The sequence below is a fragment of the Lissotriton vulgaris genome, chromosome 3_1, assembly GCF_964263255.1.
Source record: "Lissotriton vulgaris chromosome 3_1, aLisVul1.2, whole genome shotgun sequence".
Classification (NCBI taxonomy): domain Eukaryota; kingdom Metazoa; phylum Chordata; class Amphibia; order Caudata; family Salamandridae; genus Lissotriton; species Lissotriton vulgaris.
This window is the reverse complement of record NC_141689.1, coordinates 1,111,161,577-1,111,184,746: the sequence shown is the minus strand read 5'-3', so window position 1 is coordinate 1,111,184,746 and position 23,170 is coordinate 1,111,161,577. Positions and strand designations below refer to the sequence as shown.

Sequence of the window (23,170 nt, the reverse complement as noted above, 5' to 3'; positions counted from 1 at the left end):
GTGTGCCTGCACTTCACCTTCGCCACTACGTCTCATACATAACTTTCCGCCTGCTTTACCTTGCTTGTTCCTTGTAGTTTTACACCTCTCCCTTTTCAGCTTCACAATTTTTCACAATACAAGAAATCAAGTGTGTAATGATTTAATTATTCTTATCCACTGGTAATTAATCTGGGATGCATTCCCGTCCATTTGATTATAGTTCGTCTGCATCATTCTATCACAGACCAGTCACATGGAAATCAGTCTTGGCCCCAAAAAGGTACCAATCCAGTTAATAGGTCATGTCTCCTCTGACCAGGAATGTGTGGATAACAAGGATCCCCTGTAGAAAATAGATACAATTCCTAGGACAGGGAAAACAAAATGTGTGAGTAAAACCTAGGCATATTAAACCAACATAGAGGGAACCAAGGTTGCAGTAGTGGAGCACAATTGAGGCTAAAAATATTAAAAATTGTATTATTTTTAATTAGACATACATGTAGTAAAAATTACAATTCATAATAAACAAGTCCAATAATGAACAATAAAATACATAAAGAAATATACACAGTTTGTCAAAATAACCAATTTAAAATCAGTGGCAAAGATTAGTGTCCAAGCGCGTTTCGGCGTTGGGAAAAATGCCTTCTTCAGGAGCCACAAACATTTTAAAACATGGTAGAAGTTAGTTTCAAATATCTGTGTATGATATTGAGATAGCGATTTTCTTATTTCATTTAAAAACACAGGGCAGTCTTGATGAAGATATCACTGTCTGCACCTTTACGGTCGTTTCGTTAATCTTAACGGGGTTGCATTTATTCTTATTTTTAGGTGCTCCTCACATTCAAATCTTAGATATTTGTGGGGCAATCGATATCAATGATTTCATCCGGCCCAAAAGGAACTTCCCGGTCCAGGATATCGTACGGGGTTGTTATTTAATCCCCAAGATAGATGCAGTAAGTTCAAGTTACTTCATAACAGTCAGCTGGCGATGCGAAAATAAACCGCGACTTTCTAATCTGGTGTCGGAAATGCGAGTCCAGATGCGGTCATTCGTCAAGTTCGTAGGAGCCCGTGCAGGAGATGGCTGCTGGCGTCCTCTTGGCAGTTAGAATCCCTCTATGTTGGTTTAATATGCCTAGGTTTTACTCACACATCCTCTGACCAGGAACACATGCAACCCTAGGCTATTTTAAGCCTTGTGTCTTATCAGTGACATGTAACTTGAATCCTATGGCACTGAAGGAAGTGGCCCAATTCGGGTCACCCAGGTCGCTCACGACCACCTCTCAGCCTTTCGTTCCAAATGAAGAGTCGGTCAGACAGTAGAGAATACAAGCCAATATCTGTTTATTCAGGTACACTCCGAGTGGAGGCCAGTCTGCCTAGTCGCTAGGAGTGCTGCAGAGGTACTGATATCAGCAAGCATAGAGATACAATATGTACATTGCAGAACCTATGAAGGCATGCCCACAATGGAATTTTCCAAGCAGATGCAGCTAAACAATGAAATACAGAGAATACTTTTTGATTCTGAGGCCGGACACACACTATCTACTACTCCTGGTCGCTCTGCCCGTGCCCGCCACTAGACACGTGGGAGAAGGCCTCTATCTAGAGGGAAAGGTATGCGCTAATAAGGACAGCGTATTCATTAGTGAACCAAAACCCAGCCTCTGGGAAATGGAACCCTGCAAAGGCCTCTTCTCAGAAATGACGAAGGATTAGTTTAAATTATCACTCGAAATGGCACCACATAGAAAATGGTGCAGCGAATGCTAACTTACATAGAACAAAGTGCAAGCATGAATGTTTCTATTCTAACAGCACAACGATCTCTGAACCCACATCTGAGCTTACCTGTCCTACCTCTAAAGACTCACTTACACAACACAGCCAAGGACAAACTGGAAACCCAAAGCAACCCTGGGAATTTTGTTGGACCGCCCCCTTGCCCCAACCCCACACCCTTGGGGGAGGGGGGCAAGCGTAAAGCACTGCTGCTTAACAAAACCGGTCTCCAGCACTGCAGCTTTTGCTGCTAGGGACCGATATAGCAGCATCACTGCAAAACCGCCCCCAGTAACAAAACTTGCCCAAACCACTCCAAAGCCGGTACTCACCCTTGCAGTCTACCAGGCAAACGCCTGATGACTGCTACGCCAGTCCGGCGCTGAGCACAGCAAGCGATTGATGGAGTGCTTGAATTATTCTCAGCCACTGGTAATCAGTCTGGACCAAGACCAGTGGCAGATATTAATTCTAACATTTTACTCATGGGTTTTGCATTTCTCATCTTTGCAATATTGCTTAACCCCTTTTCCCTTGCAGCCTGGCACTGCACGCTCGCTCTCAGACAACTCTGTGATTGCAAACTTTACTAGGAAGAACAATCTGCATGGAGAGCACACCAAGCAAACAAGTCCACATTTAACTCTGGCACTGCTCATAGTGAGCCCCCTTCATCAATTCCTTTGTATCCAGCAAAACAATGGGGCACATTTACTAAACATTCACGCAATGCAAGTCAGCAAGCAAAGTTGCAGCACTGTGCTGCGTTGGGTGAATGGGCCATGCTCCTTTTTTTCAAAGATATGGAGCATCTATGCTCTGTCCCTGCGCTGCCACACTGTATGCAGCCTAGTGCCAATGCAGACACCCTTGCACTATTGGGCAAGGGTGCCTGCGTTACAGCCTGGATTGTTTTTTGTGCAGGAAGTGACACCACCCTGCACTCATGGAAAGAGGAAGTAACGAGGAGAAATAAACATATTTCTCCTCATTTTACATCACCTGAGAAAGCGTAGCATTTTGGCAAATTTCCAGGTTTAAAAATCTTTGTAAATCTGTGAATGCTTCAAAATCTATTGGTGAGACGCCTCCCAAGTTGAAATGTACTATGATGCAGAGCAAGCTGCTGCCTTTGTGTTACATTTTTTTTACAGGGCCATGCAAATCAGGCCTTGCACAGCTTAGTAAATATTACTGGAGCCTTTGCATTGTCCTTGCGCCGCCTTGCGTCGCACGCAAGGCCAATGCAAATGCTTTATAAATATGAGCCCGAGCCTTGAAGCATGTTCACCATGTTGTGAAGAGAGGGATCTCTTTGTTTTGGGGGTTGTGGTCCCCACAAGGCTGGGAATTGGCTGAAATGTAGCATGTATTTGAAAAAATGTATGAAAAACTCAAATGGGTTCCATGCCTCTATCCCACAGAACAAAGCTGGAATTTGAAACAGGAGAGCGAGCAACTGTGGATGGACCAAGAGGCCTACAAAGACGAGGAGGATGAGGAAGATGAGGAGGAGGATCCATACAGCTTTGCCAGCAACAATGATGTGTATGACCATATACTAAGCACTGGCCAAGGAGAAAAAAGGAAAGGCCGAAAGTCCTTCATCATCAACAGACCACCAGCCCCTGCACCCCGCCCACTTCCAAGTGTCATTCCTACCAGCGAGAGCAGCAAACCATTCATAGCACAAGGTAGAGTCTATTTATATGTATTTGCCTGCTATGCCCTTGAAAACCAGTCATGCAAATGGGGCCAATGAATATTGCAAATATGGAGCTTCTAAGTTAGTAAATGTGTTGTGTGGTGTTGTAGGGAAAGAAAGGAGCTGTGTTTTGACAAGCAGCCACAAGGGGCACCACATCTGATGTGAGATCCACTAATACATTTCATGAGAAAGAAGAAAATCTCCCTTCACATATGTGGATGTGCAAGGAAGTGTTTGCCAAACATGTTTAAAGCAAATAGATCTGATTAAGAGCATGATCGCTGTGCTCCTTTCAGCCACTGAACTGCAGCCGCCCTCTCGCTGGGCCTGTGGAGGAAGATACGAGGGCCCTCTGCGTGGCTCAGACTCAGCATGTGTAGTGCGGTCCCAATGCAAAGTCATCACGGACCCTGTGAGCTCCTGTCTACAGCGAGTTGAGTGTCACTAACTAATAGCACAGTTGAAGTACTTTTTCTATGGCCTGCCTGATCACACACAGGGTCGTAGAAGACCGTGGGCCATATTATCAAGAACTGCGATAACATTATTGCCGCTCTAGCAGCAGTAAACTGCCTGTTTGATGTCCTGCACACCAGAACCTGGGCTTCTATGGGAATTCACAAGGTCATATTATCAAGCCCCTTATGGCCGCTTTAGCGGCAGTTTCCTGCCGCTAAAGCGGCGATAATGTTATCGCCATTCTTGAAAATATAATCCAAAGATTTAGGGCCTGATTTAGGGATTGGGGTGTGGTTACACAGTCAGAAACATTGCAGTTATCCCTTCCGCCTTATTACAAGTGCATTGCATCCTATGGTACTTGCACTAAGATGAGCTGGATGTCTACCACATTTATGATGGAGTAACTCGTTCGCCAAACTCTAAATGAGGCCCTTAGTTACAGGCCCGCCAAATTGCATGGTGGTGCCACGGAACACACAGTTTCATACCTCATAACATGGTGAAGAGGCATAAATGCACTTTGAGCTGGAAACCCTTGACCAGAAGGGGTTAAAGAACATTCTACAGGCACCAATTAAAACCTACACAGGATATGGGAGGTGGTGCCACATAAGTTCCTTATTTCTGTGTGCAGAGTGATTCCCACCGGGTTCATGACCCATTTGCCATGGCCCGCCTCATCACCAAAGCCATGGCCCCTTTTACCTATCCACTCCCATGGTGAAAATTATTCTTAAATTGGCATATTTCTTTGTAGTTATACAGTAACTGCAGTCCTTATCTCTGAATTAAAATAAACACCAGAGCACTTCGGGAAGCAATAAAGCATATTATCTTAATGTAAACCAAGTATTATTTATTTTAATAAATGTGGAACCACTTGGACAATATCTTCATTGTGAGAGATTCATGCACTATCAGAGCTAGTGGCCTCATTCCGATTGCTCTGGTATTTGAGTTGAAAATTTGGAGAATTAACTTGACTCTGGAATTTTTCACCCAAGCACTTTACTTTCTCAAACAGGTGACATGTTCAGGTTAAAAACTCAAAAATATGGTGAAAAACATGTGGAAAGTGGGAGAGAACATAGGGACATATTTACAAGAGCATTGCGCCACCGGAGCGTCACTTTTTTCAAAGCTCCTGTGGCGCAATGCACTGCTCCATATTTACAAGGTTGCACTAAGCCACTTTGCATGGCTTAATGCCACCTTGTAAATGGGTGTGCAATGGGTGTTGCTGTGGGAATTCCCACGCAACATCCATTGCTTTTTTGACACTGCCCCAGATTTACAAGGATCTGTAAATATGAGGCAGCGCCAAAAACTAGAGCCTTTGAAAATGAGGTGTTAGAGTGGCACAACAAGGAAAAATACTTTGATTTCTCCTCGCTTTTTGCTCTTTCTATGTGTGCTGCATTCTTCAGCGCACAGAGAAGGAGGAAAACACGATTATTTATTATTTTTGTGCAGGAAGGTGTCCCTTCCTGCACAAACAAAATCATCCCTGCAACGCTGGCACTAGACAGCTTTTTTATTCTTGTAAATATGGTGCACCCCTTCATTTTTAAAATTACGAAGCGTGGAGCAGCTGAATTGCTTGCAGCCCGCGCTGTTTCATTTCTTTGTAAATATTCCCCGTAATTCCTTCATGTTATTCTCCATTATCTCATAAGCAGGAGTAATTCCTGCACCTAAAATTACAGATGTCTGTGCAATTGTGGATTCAGGGATGCACAAGCTGTGAGTTAGTTTAGGGCTACTTGTATTTGCCCCATTTGTGTTCTACCCCACCCACCTTCCAAGTGTAAGTCTTGCCTGTTTGACCTCACTGATCCCCAAATGTCAAAGAGGATGTACTTGACTTCAGTAAGCTTCCAGTCGTGCTGGGCTTCTGTGGTTTCAATGACAACAGCAATACCTGCCACACTAATTGCAGAATTGCTCACGTTCAACAGGTCTCAACAAACTGGGCCAGCACCACAGATAGACTTGTATGGCAATATATTGTGCAATAGGTTCATGACACTGGGAACTCAACTGAAGCGAGTTGTGTGGGGTCCATACAGGGGATACGGGAAAAGCTGCCACCAGACCTGCTTGAAATAGTTCTGAGAACGTTCAGTTGTCCAGCTCAGAATGATGATTGTATTAGGAAAAAAGTTGTGTTTACACCCCTATAAAGGGTTATCTATTCAGTGTGGCCTGACTGATGCTGCAACTTCAGTAGAAGCAGCTCTCTGGATTACTTTTCCATTTAAAACTGATCGATTTACAGGGTCAATGGTAATGTTTATTGCCAAGCTTACTTGCTCTTCCTTGTTTCTGTGTGGGTTTAGCTCCCTGCCCCTTTTGCTCCTGCAGCCCTGGAGAGCCACTATCAGGTGAGAAACCGGAAAACACATATACACCTCCTTTGAACCATGTCCCAAATAGCTCAGACTGAGCAAGTGAGGCAAGCGAACCCTGCAGCCATTCGGCAGATAACCCCCCCTCAGGCAATGTTGAAAGTCTTAAAATCAGGAATGTCCTTCCTTTCTTCTGTCCATCCTTAATTCAGTCTTTAGTCCTTCTTTGCATTCTGCTTTCCCTCCTTTTCCATTTGCTTTCTTTACTTCTTCCCACCCATCCGTCCATCATGTCTTTTTAATCTATCGAATTCTGTCTTCATTTTCTTTCTTTTTACCCATCCTTCCTCCTCTCTATCCTTCTTTGTCATTTTCATACCTTCCTTTTTTACTCATCCTTCCTTCTCTTTATCCATGTATCCATCCTTCCACCTGTCACTTTTACCTTCCTTCCTTATTTTCATCTACCAATCTATATTTTCTCTCTATTCATCCTTCTCCCAATCCCCCTTCTCTTCATTCATCATCCATTCATCAGCTATCATTCGCTCATCCATCCTTCTTTCCATCAAATACTCCATCTTTCTCCCCATTAATCCATCCTCTCTCCAGCCCCCTTCCTCCCCTCCTCTCCCTCCCTTCCATTCGTACACGGAAAGAGGTTGAATTTATGAGCTTGGTGTTGGGTTAATGACGCCCCTGGTCATGGTACATGAACCTGCTGCCCAGAGGTTGTTTATCTTGCTCTGACCTTCACTATGGTAGAAAATAATTGGTCCTCCAGCTGCAGAGTTTACAGCTTGCCTCATCTATCTTAAGTTTTATGTGCCTTCTCAGTTTCTAGTCTGTAGATTTCGCCACTGCCTTCCCGTCTATATGGTCTAAGTTCAGTCACATTTCTATCTCAGAGTCTACCAACCAATATTTAGTCATTTGGAGTGCTTGAACCAAGACTGGTTGGTTTTGTCAATGTTTGTTTTTTATATTCCACTGCAGAACGTGCAGAGGTTCCTAATGAATTCAGATCTAATGCTCCAGTGAAAAGGAATCTCTGGTTCACGCCTTAGTTTCTTTAATTGAACTCAAGCACATAGGGGCATATTACCAACAAATAGCGATATTTATCGCTATCTAGGCTTAGCGGCTATTTTTTTATCGCCGCGCATCACTGGAATTTATCGCTGAGATAACGTGCTATTAGCAACGTTTATCTCAAAACCGATAAAATTCCAGGCGATAGCGGCGATGTGCGTGAATATTGCTGAGAATACAGCGATATTCACGCATTATCGCTAACAGGGTCTTAGCCATTATATCCAACTCCCTTTGGATATAATGGCTAAGAACTGTTCTGAGCAGGTGTTAGTTTTTGGAGATATTCGCGCTTAGCGCGAATATTTCCATCGCTACGCCTGTGTTGGTAATAGGCGATAGCGATGTTAACGACTACTTTCAGTCGCTAACAGGTTGGGTACGCCCACTTTGCATGTCATTAACGATAAATATCGCTGACATGCAAAGCGGGCCCCAAACCGCTTGCTATCGCCTAAAAGCTGTCGCTAACTGCTGTTAGCGACCGCTTGCTAATAGAGCGATAGAATTATCGCCGCTTAGCGGCCGAAAACGGCTGCTAAAGCGGCGATAATTGCATATCGCCACCCTTGGTAATATGACCCTCGATCCTTTTATCCCAGCCAGGGGGAGGCTGCCAGGAGGAGGTTAAGCGGCGATAATTGCATATCGCCACCCTTGGTAATATGACCCTCGATCCTTTTATCCCAGCCAGGGGGAGGCTGCCAGGAGGAGGTTGTAGAAAAGGTGGGAAGCAGGGCCCTGAATCTCTTGAGATGCAGAGGGAGGCCAGCACTTTACATTATGCTGTAGGTTGTGGCTAGCTGTCTTTAACAAGGCTGGCTTATTCATGCTCACTAACAACAGAAGCACTCACAGAAGTTGGCCCCATTCAGTCTCAATAAGGCCGACAGTGCGGGTGTGCCGCATCTGCAAACCCTAATCAGCAAAATGGATAAACCACCTTGTTTGTGTAAGTAACATACAAAATCACACTACTGTAGCATCTGAGAGTAAAAACACCTGTTACAGAACTTACACCAATTTGTTTGCTACATTAACATCTGGTCTCTATGTAAATACCTGACAACACAATGTCTTCAAAGGGGTCATACTTTTACAGAAATTGCATGGTTTCATACCCTAAAACCCCTTACTACTCCTTAATCCTACCCAACACTGAAACCTACAACCTCTTTACCCCAACCCAGCCCTGAACCCTGAAAAAAAAACATTACTAGCTCTTATCCCTAACCATCCCTGAATCCTAATATCCCTTTACAACCTTTTACCCCACCAATACTGAACCCTAAAAACCTCTTGCTATTCCTCATCTGTGCCCATCCCTGAAACCTTATAACGCCTAATTTTAAATGATGTAAGTTATATGTCTGCAGCACACATGGAAAGGGCTAAAAATAAGGAGAAAATAAGGATTTCTCCTCGTAATGCCATTCTAATGCCTGGTAATCCATGGCGCTAAAATGGTGCTGTTTTTGGCGCTGCCTCAGCCTTGTAAATGTGGGTAATGGGTGTTGCAGTGTGGCATATTTACAAGGTGGCATTAAGCCACATTAAGTGGCTTAGCGCCACCTTGTAAATATTGGAAATGGTGCTATACCACCAGAACATGCTCCAGTGGAGATTGGGACTTGTGAATATGCCCCTATGTTTCCTCTGGCAGCATCCAAAACATTATGTGAAGCCGAAATTTACTTAACCTCATCTGTGCTGCCCCGATTTACCGCCGGTGCTGGGCCCTAATGAAAACGAGCGTGGTCATGAAGGAACGGTTCCGTCATGAGCATCGAAAGGGTTAAGAACAGAAAATGGCAGGAGTGTGTCTGGTTTATTGAAAGCAGTGGCATCTGATTACAGAGTAAAAAGCAGCACCCAGACGTCTAGAACCATAATGGTTTGGGAAGATCAGATTTGAAAAATCTACAATAGTTATTTACCATAGAGCTCACAATGGATATCCAGAAAAGAATATGTACATGTAAGTGCCAAGTGTACGTTTCACAAGAATAAAGGTGAGATATAATAGCAGCAGAATAAATCAGGTGACAACTATCATTGTCCATTGACCATTGTCAAAGCCAAGAGGTCTGGTTTCATGTGCTACGAATGCAAACCGCGTGTGTGCCTGTCTGTTTGCCAGTGGCAGCTCCTCCGCAATGGCGGAGGAGCGTCTCCCCACTGCCTGGCTCAGAGCCAGCAAATATAAAATAAAACAACGTTCTTGAATTGTTTTATTTTACATTTGCAGGCTCTTAGCCAGAGGTGTTGGGAGAGGCTGGGCCTAGGCATGGAAAGGGGGAGGAGGAGTGCTACGTGCACTCCACTCCCTTAGGGCGCATGTGTTTTGGCCGGCTATCTCAGGCCGACCAAAATATACATGCTCACTTAGGTTTCTTCAGCCCAGCTGCTTGTCTGAGCAGGGCATCTCTCCTGTCTGCTCAGACAAATCCTCGCAATGGAGCAGGATTGGACAGGGAGTCTGTCCCAGGGGCCGCTGCGAAGGAAGAGGAGAGGCGGCACGACGAGAGGCGAATCTGGATGCGGCTAAACGTAAGTTAACATTTTTTTTATATTGCGTTCCCCCTTCCTCCCCTGTGTGCAGTGGTTAATTTGTAAAATGAAAAGTGCCGGGGCTCTCCTCAGGAGACAGCGCTAACAAGAGAAATGTGCTGGTGTAAACTTCCTCCTGACTAGAGGCCCGGCATTTATTATTCTGTAGAGGACTTGGCCTAATGGCTAGAACTACCGATTTTGGAGCTGGGGAACTGGGTTCAAGTCTCAGCATGGTTCAAAATCCTGTGATTCTGGGGGAAATCACCTGGACTCCAAATGAGTGTGTTCTTAACTTGTACTATAAGCACTGGTGCTGAGGATTAGGTGCCGGTGGTGAGCACCGGCTCAAATTAAGCAGTGCCTGTGCGACATCTCCCACTCGTCCCCTCCCACCCCACCACCCATCGTTTATGGCAGTTAATGCTGCTGTTTGCATGTGTTAGCACATAAAAGCTGTATCTGTTGGCTTTGTAAATGCTTTCTGTTATTGAACCCCCCCCCCATTCCTGTCTTTTCATTTTACGTTTCTTCTGCCTGATACCCCGCGTTTTCCATGCAAATTCAACATTGACGATGCTTTAGGACACAGTTATTTCTGCATTATTTTTATGGAACATGTAATTCCAAATTAATTTCTGTTGGATACAACATACATATATGTTACTTATTAGCTGGTGTTGATAAGCTGCGTCAAGATGGATTGCAGGGTGGTCCTGCTGTTAGTGAAAAGGCTATTTATATAGAGGCACAGACCAGCTTTCATCCTCAAAGTCCATGCAATAGGCTGAGGAACAGACGACAAATTCTGCATCTAAGGTAAGATGACAGGAGGAGTGTCTGTACATGAGAGATTCTGCAAGGCAGTTATTTACTGGTGTAAGTTTACTCTGCATATTAAATTATAGTTTTTGCATGATCAGGCCATATAAAAAAAATCTAATATTTCCTTATGATGCTTTAGCACCCACAGGCCAATGCCAAGTGAAAGCTTTTTTTGCAAGAGAAAGGATGCTGAACGGTTTCAATAAACCCTGCAGTGCCTGAGCAGCAGGGAGAGACTTGCCATTACCTTCTCATCCAACGCGCCCACTCAGCTGAATTTCCAGAGTCAATCAATTTAAGTACTCCTCAATCAATGGTGTTATTGATGCACTTGATTTAATTTATTCTCCGTATTGGTGATATGCTAGGATCTGCCAGCGCTGTTATTCCCAAGGGTTTCTCCAGCTCTAAACATTATGCATTCATTGCATATTTCCTATCGACCGTGCAGGCTGTAATTTACCCGTTAACAGAAGCGCGGATAACTCACATTAACATGTGTGGTTGTAGTAAAGTACAAGATCCATTCAGAAACGTGTATCTGATAAGTGATGTGGGACTTGAAAATTAACTGCATTTGGGGTAAGACATTGTCTCCACACTTTGGTTTCTGCCAATTGGTGAACTTCCCTACTCATATGGCAGGACTTACCTTAGATGGTATTTTAGTCAATCATGGGGCTCTGGGATTGAGAGATCTTCTCCCTCTCTGCTGGACTGACCATAGTGTGCTACTTCTTAAAATCACAACACAGAAGGCTAGAAGTCAGTTGCAGAGCAAAATCACCATGTTTAGGAGGTGTAATAAAATTCCTGCTGATAACTTTGAGGCAGCCCTGTGCAAATCCTTAACCGCATGCGCGCTAGCGGGTTTTCCCGCTGTGAGCTGAAATTTGAAAATCGCGGGTAACGTGACAAAGCCAGCTCGTCATCCGCGTAGCGCAGGTAAAGCCCATGACGAGCTGGCTTTGTCATCCGCATCAAAGGGGTTAAAAAGGAAGCATAGTCATTTGGAATATACTGCAAATGATTTTCACTCGTGGGTGGAGACTGCCATGGATCAAATTATTCCGCCTGCCTCTAAGACAGGGACTAGAACCAGAGCATCTGCTCCGTGGTTCTTTGAGGTTCCTAAATAGCTCACATGTCTTTGCAGGAGGCAAGAACCCAGGTGGAGGCTTACTTCTTCCACTGAAGAAAAAGATAAGCACAAAGAACTGATGCACTATTTTAAACATGCTATCATACTAGCTAAGTCCTCCTACTTCACTGCGAAAATATGGTCGGCCACTAATGCCCCTGAAGAAAATATCAAAAATCTTTCCTCTCCCCTAGCTCAGCAAGCCATCAAAAATTCCCAGGGCCTCTGCAATACCATTGCAGCTTACTTAAGGGACAACATTCTGAAGATTGTTGGCTGTTTCAATCTTAATGATGTTTGCCCCCCTCAGACAAAGATGAGGGGGCGACTAACTACACCCCCACCGCTACACTATCCATCTTCCCTCTGTTTCCCCTATGAAAGTTTAGCAGCTTCTTCTACACCTGAAATCCGGCTCTCCGGATGAGCCATGTCCTCCCCATATCTTGCAGTTAGTACCGGATCAGATTACCATATTTCTCGAAAAGATCTACATTCAAATCCTTTTAACAGGTATCTTCCCCTATCCTGGAAGGAGGTTATAGTTATCACCCTTAAAAAGAAGATCAACAGTACTCTAAAGATTTGAGAGATCTATGCCCGATATAATTTCTTCCTGTGCCAGCTGAGATATTGGAAAAATATCTGAATCAGAAATTGGTGGCATTCATAGCCTCTCAGAATCATTTCAATCCTTCACAGAATGGGTTTGGGGGTGGCCACAGCACAGCTCTGCTGGCTGCCACTGATGACATTTGTTATCAGGTTGACCAGGGAGGATCTGCCATCTTGGTGCTGCTGGACCGTTCATTGATACAATGTCCTCCTCCTACTAGTTCATAGACTGCACGAGGCTGGGTTGAGTGACGCTGCCCTGATGGCATCATTTCTTACCAACAGATCTCACACTCTCAGTTGTGGTCACTTGAGGGCTGCTCGTTCCGGTTGTCTCGTAGGGTGCCACAGGGCTCCTTTCTAACCCCAATTCTGTTTAATCTATATGTTGCCACCTTGGCCAAGTTGATTAGGGTCTTCAGTTTCCAAGTACTGTCTAGATGATATGCAAATTATTGTATCTATTTTCAATGACATCTGGGTGGTGGCTGAAAGGTTCAAACACTGCATGATTGACATAAACAACAGGATGAAATAGAATTGTCTGAAATTGAATGCCGCCAAGATGAGATCTATTATTTTTGGATAGCAAAAGTCAGTATGGTCAAAATTGTGGTGGCCAGAGTTCTGCGGCCCCCTACTTCACCCAGTCCCTGAGGTAAAAAATGTAGGGGTGGTTTTCGACACCTCCCTTGATACTCAGGCGAAGACAACTGTGAGCTTCTGCTTCTATTTATTTGCTTCTAGTATTTATCAAAATCTAAGGAAGGATTTTCCTCTCATCCCAGCCGAGTTCAGAGTTGCAGTGGTCATCGCACTCATTACATCGCGCACTGACTACGGCAATGCCCTGTACTTTAATATTAATAAATGCATTGTTAGAAATGGGGGTCTCTAGTTGGCAGGTTCTTACCCTGTCCAAGTAGGGACCCTTCTTCCTAGTCAGAGAAAGCTAGATACACTACTGAAATAACCCCTGCTCCTCCCTTTGGTAGCTTTGCATGATCAGTCAGGCTTATCTCAGAGGCAGTGTGTGAAGCATTTGTACATAAACAACAGTAATGCAGTGAAAACACTACACCTCACCGGTTTTAGAACAATATCCAATATTTTATCTGTTCAAAAGAAGACCAAAAATGATAAAAAACCAACATACCGTTCCTTGAGGTCGATAGCTCCTTCTGGGGCTATCACAGTGTTGGAACAACAAATCCAAATAGTTCTGTCTGACCATGGCATTGCATGCCAACTACGGTGTCAGGAAGATCCGCAAAACAGTACCTTTAGAAATGCAGGGCATTGGCGACCTCTTATTGAGCTCCAAAGAGCCGTCGTCGGCAGGCGTCGGTACCAGAGGTCTATGCCGGGGTCGTCTGGCCCATGAAGTCACCCATATTGCAGATAGAACTCCTTGCAGTTGAAGTTGGGAGTGCCGGCAGGCATTGGGACTGTGATGCAAAGTGCAACAGTGCAAAGTGCAGTGCCCCCAGGTTGCAGTGCAGGCAGCGTCTCAGTGACTGTCGTCCTGTGGCGTCGTTGAGATCAGGGCTGCAGTGCAAAGTGATACAGTACTCGTCGTGGTGCTGACAGGTCACGGTGCAAGCAATGGCGTCGTCATCCCTGAAAGGCTGTCGTCAGCTGACAAAGTGGAGGCCAAGGCTGTGGTGTGGAATGAGGGCGGTGCATCGTGTAACTTACGATCGGTGCCCTCAAACCACGGTTCAGACAGTGGCACCGAGGTCAGCAGGAAGCGCCTTTGTCGGGGATACCAGGATGACGGAGTGAAGCGAGGCAGTGCAAAGTGTGGTGCTCACGGCTCGGTTGCGGAGACAGGCGGCGGAGAGACCAGGTGCATCAGTGCCTTCTGCAGTGCCTTTTGAACACACAGCCGGCTGCATGCTCACTTCAGACCTCCCAAAGTGCGGTTTTAGGCGGTTCACATGGAGGCCCCTCAAAGGGTTACTGTGAGTTTGAAAATTCACCAGGGAGGTGACATTACTTTTGTGCTCCACCACCTCTAAAGGCCCAGTCCCCTTGTCCAGCAGAGCACATGGTTCTACTGGGACCATAACCCACACTTTCTGGCAAGGCTGAAACTCTACCAGAGTGACATTCTGGTCATACCAGCATTTCACCTCCTCCTGGCTGGCTTCTAGGTTTGCCTGAGCGAGTTTCCTTAAATGGACAGTTTGGTTTCTGAAGGTCAGGAAGCTATATACATCCTGGGGAGTTTTCCTGGGAGCTGTCTCCCAGCCTTCCTTCACCAAACTGAGTGGTACTCACACAGGGTGCCCATACAAAAGCTCAAAAGGACTGAACACAAATGACTTCTGTGGTACCTCCCTGTATGCAAAGAGAAGGCATGGTGAGAGAAATTCCCACTTACACCTCATGGGTTCTGTTAGACCTTTGATCATTCCTTTTAGGCGTTGGTTGAACCTTTTTACCGACCGATTACCTTGGGGGTGGTAAGGAGTGGTGAACTTGTAGGTTTTACCACACTCCTACCACAGGGATGTCATGTACGTCAATATGAAATTGGTATCGAGTTCAGATACCACCTCTCTGGGGAACCCCATGTGGGAAAAGATCCCCATTAATGCCTGGCCCACCACTGGCACCATTGTTACCCTGAGAGGAATAGCCTCTGGGTACCGGGTGGAATGGTCCACCAATACCAGGATATACCTGTTGCCCATGGCTGTCTTGGGGTCCAGTGGCCCACCAATGTTCATCCCAACCCTCTCAAAAGGGGTGCAAACAACTGGAAAAGGTTGGAGAGGAGCCTCACACTTCCTTCCACTCTTACCACTTTCCTGGCAAGTTTGACAAGACCTACAATGTGCATCTGACTGCCTTTGCATTTGGGGCCGAAATAAATGGGTGGCAGTCCTGTCAAAGGTCTCCGTCCTGCCCCAAATGTCCTGCCAAACGCGTGTCGTGAGCCTGTTGGAAGGTCTGGAATTCATGGGGTACCACCCGCACATGGGCTGACCCTGGCTCAGCAACCTTCGACTCGCTGTGCAGGAGACCATTCTCTGAGTAAATCCAGTGTTATCTAGAGTGTTCACCAGCTGCCTGGCTTGCAGCCTGCTGTCGCAATCCCTCTAGAGAAGGGCATTCCTTCTGCTCCCTGCAGAATTCTTCCCTGGTGGGACCACCTTCTTGCTTCCAATGGGTCAGCTCAGATAAGTCCCCCAGTTCAGCCACTTGCCCTCCTGTAGGTACCAGGGCGTCCCGCTCAAGGTAAGCCTCCTCCCAGTTCGTGGGAACCTCAGTGCGGGTTTCCCGTGCCCCCTGCCCTTTCTTTGGGCAGGCACCTAAGCCATTGTTTCAGGCTCAAGGTCCTTCTGATCACCCTTACCGGCTGCCATGGAGCGAGTGGCCACACATTCCCACTCTGGCTACCCAAGCATCTCCAAGTGAGACCTGAGCTCCAAATCTTTCCACAAGGACTGCTCCAGGTCATTAGCTAGCAGACAATCTACAAGCATGGTAGGGCTCACAACCACCCTCAAGGGGCCTGAACCCCCCCCTCATTTCAAAGGGAACTTGTGCCACGATACACTGGCACTCTGAGTTGTCCACAGCAACTACTTGGTGGAATTCCCCAGGGACTACTTGCTTCTCAGAGACCAGGTGATACCGGACTGATGTCATACTGGCTCCAATAGCTCTAAGATCCTCCACCCTTCTCCCATTGCTGGTCACCCAGGCGCTGTACTTCTTAATGTGTGCTGGCACCTGGTTTCCTGGAACCATCTTACTGTTCCCTAGTGAGGCAAGGGTAATTTCTGCAGGAACTTTACCCTCCTCTGGGTACCCTTCCGCCCCAAGTGCTGGGTGACTGCCTTCTTGGGGCACTTGGGACCCCCCTTCAAATGACCCACCTGTTCACAGGCATGGCACTTGTGGGGACCGGTCTCTGCAGGCGTCCCTGAAGATACCCCTGGTTTCTTATCACATGGGGAATGGAATCCATTACCCTGGATATTAGTTTGGGGCCCTTTAGAGAACTCATGTGCTTTACCTTTGTCCCCCACACTTCTGCTGGGTTCCCTGGCCACCTTTGGTGTAGTCTCCCTCATATACCTTCTTGTGGACCCTGGTACTCAGTCAGCGGTCCGCCTCCATAGCAAGCTTCCTGGAGTCAGTCAGTTTACTATCAGTCAAGTACTGGGACAGTTCTGCTCAACATCGACTAGGCAAGTGCTCCCATGCAATCAAATCGTAGAGCCCGTGAAAATCTGTCACATTACTGCCCTTCACCCAACCATCCAGTGACCTACAAAAAGAATCTACACATTCTAATCAAGTGTGTGCATCAGTTTTCCTACTGGACTTAAACTGATCCTTGTACTTGTCAGGAGTGGGACCATACCTAGTGAGAAGGGCCTCCATCATGTCAGGGTAGGTGAGGTTATACCCCTTACCCAAAGCCACTAAAGTGTCCCTTCCATCTTCTGGCAAAAGGGGCCACAATACTGGTCCCCTTATTATTTTCAGAAACCCCATTCAGGTGGATAAATGCCTCATACCCTGAAATCACCTTTGGATATCATCACCCTTCTTGTACTCCTTGCCTACATTTTTAGGAATGTGTACTATCCTCTCTGAGTGCACTGAGGAATTGCTGCCAACACATGTTCTGGATCTATTCCTCTGATCCAGCTCTTTTACTCTAAGCTCATGGTCTAATAACATCCTTTTTTCTTCCATTGCCAACTTGAGGCTGTCCAGCTCCATTGCCTCTCTCCTTGTATCCCGCCTGACCACTAGCTCCTTTGGGGAGAAGCCACTGCTGCCTGACCTGGGAGATGCCCCCCTCCCAAAACACATCAAACCTTGGAATAGGCTCCTCTGCCTCCAGATCTTCAAATTGCTCACTAGCATGTCTGGCTACTACCCAGGCTCTTAGCACTTTTTGTAGCTCCTTTTATCTGCTGAGGTCTCTGGTTTGGACTCTATAGTTTTTACAAATAGCCTTCAACTCCTTTATGTTGTAGGTTTCCAACCTTTTCTCCTCAAAGGCTACTTCCAGGGATGCAACTGATGATGCTATTGACTCAGGCACGATGCAATAGAAAGTTCAAGTTTCAAACAAATGGCAAGATCAAAAAGAGACCAAAAAAGAAACAGTATGTGGTACATAATGATCTGCGATATGGTAGTAGTACACACCAATAATTGTAGGTCATGTGCAAATGCAAGTCCTATCCTCATTGCTGACAACCAATGTTAGAAATTGGGGTCTCTTCTTGGCAGGTTGTTATGCTGTCCCTTCTTCCTAGTCAGGGTAAGGGGGATTCACTATTGAAATAACCCCTACTCACCTCCTTGGTAGCTTGGCATGAGCAGTCAGGCCTATCTCAGAGGCAGTGTGTGAAACATTTGCACATAACCAACAGTAATACAGTGAAAATACTTCAAAAGGACACCACACCAGTCATAGAAAAAGATTCAATATTTTATCTGTTCAAAACAAGACCAAAAGCGATGAAAATCCACCATACAGTTCCTTGAGGAGGATAGCTCCTTCTAGGGCTATCACGGGATAGTGAACAACAAATCCAAACAGCTCTGTCTGACTGCGGCATTGGAAGTCAGCTACAGTGTCAGGAAGACCCGCAAACCAGTACCTTTAGAAATGCAGGACTTTGGCGACTTCTCGTTGAGCTCTGAAGAGCCGTCATCGGCAGGCGTTGGTTCCAGAAGTCGGAGCTGGGGGTGTTGGGCCTTTGAAGTCACACACATTGCAGATCGAACTCCTCACAGTTGAAGTCAGGAGCACCAGTGTCAGCAGACATTTGGGGCGGTGTCAAGTACAGCAGTGCGGTGGGCAGTGCCCTCAGGTCGTGCTGCAGGCAGCGCCTCGGTGATGCTCGTCCAGCAGCATCAGTGTGACCATGGATGCGGTGTGAAGTGATGGGGTGCTCGTCGAGGTGGTGTCATCATCACTGAAACACTCTAGTCGGCTAATGAACTGGATTTGATGCTGCCTGCATCGGTAGACGAAGGCTGCAGTGCAGGATAATGGTGGTGCAATGTGTAACTTACAAGCGGTACCCTCGAACCACAGTGCTGGCAGTGGCATTGAGGTTGTCATGGAGCAGCGTCATCGGGATACTAGGGCAGCGGCGTGAATGCTAGGTAGTGCCAAGTGCTGTGCCCACAGGTCGCAGTAGAAGCAGCGGCGAGGTGGCAGCGTCGGGCGTCGTCGTTGGTAAGACAAGGGTTGCAGTGCGAAGTGCGATACTGCCTTCCGTACACGGAGCCGGCAACAGCATCGTTGACGGGGTCAAGTTTTTTTTTCTTCTGTTGTAGCACAAAAGACACTTCCCAGTGCTGGTAGGAGATGAACTGGAAGTCTTTGCTGTTCCTGAGACTTCTTGAACAGGGATCAAGCTCTACCTCAAGCTCTAGGAGAAATCAAACAAAGAAGCTGCGGGAAGTTCAATCCAGTCTTTTCTCTGTTCAAGACAGAAGCAGCCACTGCAGGCCAATACAACAAAGTGGTAGTTCCTCCTCACAGCTTCTCTAGCTCTTCTTTTTGGCAGGTTCCTTGATCCAAAAGAGTTATACCACATTTCCTTTTGTTCTCTTGTGGCAGAGAGTCTCTGTGCATCATCCAGACTCGTTCTGTCCTCTAGCCCAGCTTCCTGGCAGGAGGTGGAGACAGCATTGTGTAAGGCAGACCAGTCCTATTCAGGTGCAAGGAAATCTCCTCCAACTACTCTAAATGCAGTCCAGGTCTATTCAGCCCAGCCCTGTCTCATCCAGGAAACAAAGCTAATACCTCAACCCCCCAGTGGCTGTCTACAGTGGATGCACAACCCCAGCCCCTGTCACTCCAAAGCTAGACAGTCAATCCACAACCAAGCAGAGGCACAAAGGAAAGTTAAGCAAGAAAATGTCTACTTTCTAAAAGTGGCATTTTCAAACACATAACTTAAACAATAACTTTACTAAAAGACGTGTTATTAAATTCTGAGCACAGAGAGCCCAAACCTCATTCTCCATCTTGTACCAATGGGAAGTTGTACTTGTAGGATGTTACAAAGTATCTCCCATTCTATCCTATGGGACAGATAGCCTTTCAATAGTGAAAAATGAATTGCACAGTATTTCACTGTCAAGGCATTCTACACACACCAGTACGTGTCCTACCTTTCACATACATTGCACCCTGCCCATGGAGGCACCTTGGGCCTACCTGAGGGGTGTCTTACATGTGAGAAAAGGGAAGGTTTGGGGCAAGTGGGTGCACTTGCCAAAAAGACATGGCAGTCACAACTGCGCACTGACACTGCGGTGGCAGGTCTGAGAACCCTTTTAAGAGCTACTTGTGTGGGTGGTACAATAAGTGCTACAGGCCCACTAGCAGAATTTGATTTACAGGTCCTGGGCACAAACAGTGCACTGTTCTAGGGACTCAGCAGTAAATCAAATAGCCAATCATGCAAAGACAAATCCATAACACAATTTACCTTAGGAGTACTTGCACTTTAACACTGATCAGCAGTGAGATAGTGCGCAGAGACACTAAACTAGCAAAAACAGAGTCAATACCAAGAGGTCAGAAAGCAAAAAGATAGAGGAAACACACCAAAAGATGATAGGTCTAACAGGCACCCTAAATAGACTCCAGATTGTCCAGAATTCAGCTGCCCATCTTGTTTTGAACGTTCATAAACGTCTGTCAGTCACAGAGGGCATTCACTCTTTGCACTGGCTGCCGATAAAGTGTGTGACTTTCAAAGCCCTCTGTCTAGTTCACACTGTCCTCCATCACCAGGGGCCGATGCATTTGAGAACAGCCTTCCACTGGTATATACCCAAAAGACAGTTGAGGTCTGCCTCTCTTAGTCAGGTGGAGGTACCGAGATTTCGAAAAAAACAGATGGGGTGCTCCTATCAAGTCGCTGCTGCCAAGTTATGGAAAACTCTTCCTACCCACATTGCAAGTCTTTCCTTTCATGCTGCTTTATGTAAACACTAGAAAAGCTGGCTTTCCTTCCTGCCATGATGGTCAGGTCGTGTAGTCTCTCCTGTAGTTGCTCTTACACTTTGCTAGAGCTTTGAAATCCTCGACTATAATGTGCTCTTCACATTTTCAAATACAAATACTTGGTAGACAGTGAACATGACTTCCGGTTTGAAGAAGTAGAACCCCCCACAATGTGGTTCAAGTACTAACACATCACCCTGTTTGAAGACATAGAGCCCACCATTACAGGGTTCAGCTCTCGACACCTCACCCAGTTTGAAAAAGGAAACATCTCCATGGTAAGGTTCAAGTATTTACACCTCGCCCGGCTTGAAGAAGTAGACGTCACCATGATGCAGTTCAGGTATTACCAACCCACCCAGTATGAAGGAGTAGACATCACCATGCTACGGTTTGGGTAACACCCACCCAGTATGGAAAGGTAGACATCACCTGAATACGGTTCAGGTATTAACACCCCATGCAATTTGAAGAAGTAGACCTCACCTTGCTATGATTTAGGTATTAACACCCCGACCAGTTAAAAGAAGTAGATGCCATGATGCAACACCCCACTCATAAATGCACCTTTCAAAGGATTACTTCTATTTCATCACTTCAAAGAATTGTAGGTCTTGACTATTCCATCCTAAAAAACTCAACATGAATCCACCACACATCCGTCCCTCTTAGAATGCAACTAACCCATTCACCCAAGCTCAAACATACCCTTTATTTACAATAATCAGTATCTGTTCCAAATAATTTTCCAAGAAGATGACATAATTACCTTCTGCAATCTTGATCACGTGATAAATGCCTGCTACGTGAGACATTAATTTCATTTTTCAGATTTCTAGGGGGTGTTGTTTAACATAAAGTAAACTTTTATTAGCATAAAAAGTCTTTGGCCATGCGTAGCAGGGGTGTGGCCTGCAGATAACACCACAGAGGCACCCAACCCTCTCCATCCAGCACACACGAAGGCCATACATGGCGAAGGGTTGGCTGCAGGCTACCCTTTAACATAGTTTTTAATATTCCTTTTTGGAGACTGTAACATGGTAAAAGAAAGGCTCAGAGACATGTTGTTTTAAAAAAAACATAAATAAATAAAAACATGTCTATAAGTCTTTCTTTTCACAATTTTCTGGCCAGAAAATGCAGTCATAAAGACTACCACAAGATAACCTTGCACTACAAAAAAGAGCATAGAATCCAGCTAAAAGTGTTTTAAAACAATACATTAATATCTCCTTGGGTAATGTAAATAATGACTCAGGAGACTTACTGTTTTCTTTTAAGTTGTTGGGGGCTACTGGACTCCATGCAGCCCTTTCCAACATTAAACAAAGGGCTTGGTGCTGCTCCTCCCTATTCTAGGGTCACCACCATGCAAAAAAATTTCATTGCAGGGCATTATGGGTCGCTCCTTCTAAAGAGCAGTCAATTATAATTGAGCAGCTCCTGCCGCTCATTTATTATTCATTTTTAAAATGTACTTTTAGTGCCCCGGTGCCCATGCACACACCTATATATTATTATTTTAAGGGGAGCAGGGCACCAAAAGGCTTGCTAAGGATGCATTTCAAGTACTTCAAGTGCTTTCTCTCTGACCATACCCCTTTTTACTGGAGTGCAGAGTGAGGGCTCATAGGCCCTGTGACCCTTTGTGGACATTCCTGCCAGAGGTATTGGGAGACCCAGAATATAACATTGATATGAAGGAAGCCCGCTCAGGCTACTGCAAATTGGAACACTGCCCAAATGAGCTGTGCCTTAGCAGGACCTATGGCATCAGAAAGAAACTGGAGCAGGAGTTGTGGGAAGGGGGGAACACCTCGTGGAGCTGGAGCGATGGCTGTAGAACAGGAGATGGACGATGTGCTGTTGGCAGAGGCTCACAGGAAGGTGGCAGCCATCTGTGACAGACTGGAATGCTGTGCCCGAAGGGACTATAGTCAGTGTCCTCACAGAAACAGTGATACATCAGGCTGCATGTTGGTCCTGGCTGCTTAAATGTAAACATGTCCCATCACGTATTTCTGCCCTCCATAGGCCTGATGGGTCGGTAATTATGGGTCAGGTGCTGATTACCCAAATATTGGTGCAGGAGGAAGCCCCCGGAGTCGAGGGTTTTCGGACTCAGATGGCCATCCCCGGTTGACGGAAGCTTGGAGAAATTATAACTCTGGAGGGATTGGATAAAGCCTCCAGGACATGGCCAGGGGGAAATGGCCGGGACCGGATCATCTCCGAGTTGATTATTACCAGGCAAACTCCGCCACCTTACTCCCTGCGCTTCTTGAGATGTTTCTCAAAGCACACAAAGCTTGCAAACTCCTGATGCATATACGGGAAGCCATAATAATTATGCTCCCCAAACTGGGCAAGGACACTGCTGACCTAGGATCTTACAGACCGCTCCCAATGCTAAACGTGGATGTTAAACTTTTTGCCAAGGTTCTGCCACTACTGTTGAGCCAGGTTATTACACACTCAGTTCAGAATGATAAATGTGGCTTTATGCTGGGAAGAGATACCCATATGAACTTGCGCCAACTGCCCCACATGTTGCATGAACCCCAGACCTTTGACTTTAGTTCAGCGCTGATAGCCTTAGACATAGAAAAGGTGTTTGATAACTTGTCCTAAGCTTA

The 23,170-nt window shown here is 45.9% G+C and overlaps 1 protein-coding gene across 1 annotated transcript in view; it reads left to right on the top strand.

Annotated features, from left to right (window-relative positions):
* BANK1 (B cell scaffold protein with ankyrin repeats 1) overlaps window positions 1-23,170 on the top strand; it is a 2,350,097-nt gene that overhangs the window by 1,940,474 nt on the left and 386,453 nt on the right. Inside the window, exon 10 of the mRNA XM_086961584.1 lies at window positions 3,207-3,476. Coding sequence (XP_086817710.1) covers window positions 3,207-3,476 — 270 coding nt within the window. The remainder of the gene's footprint in view (window positions 1-3,206; window positions 3,477-23,170) is intronic.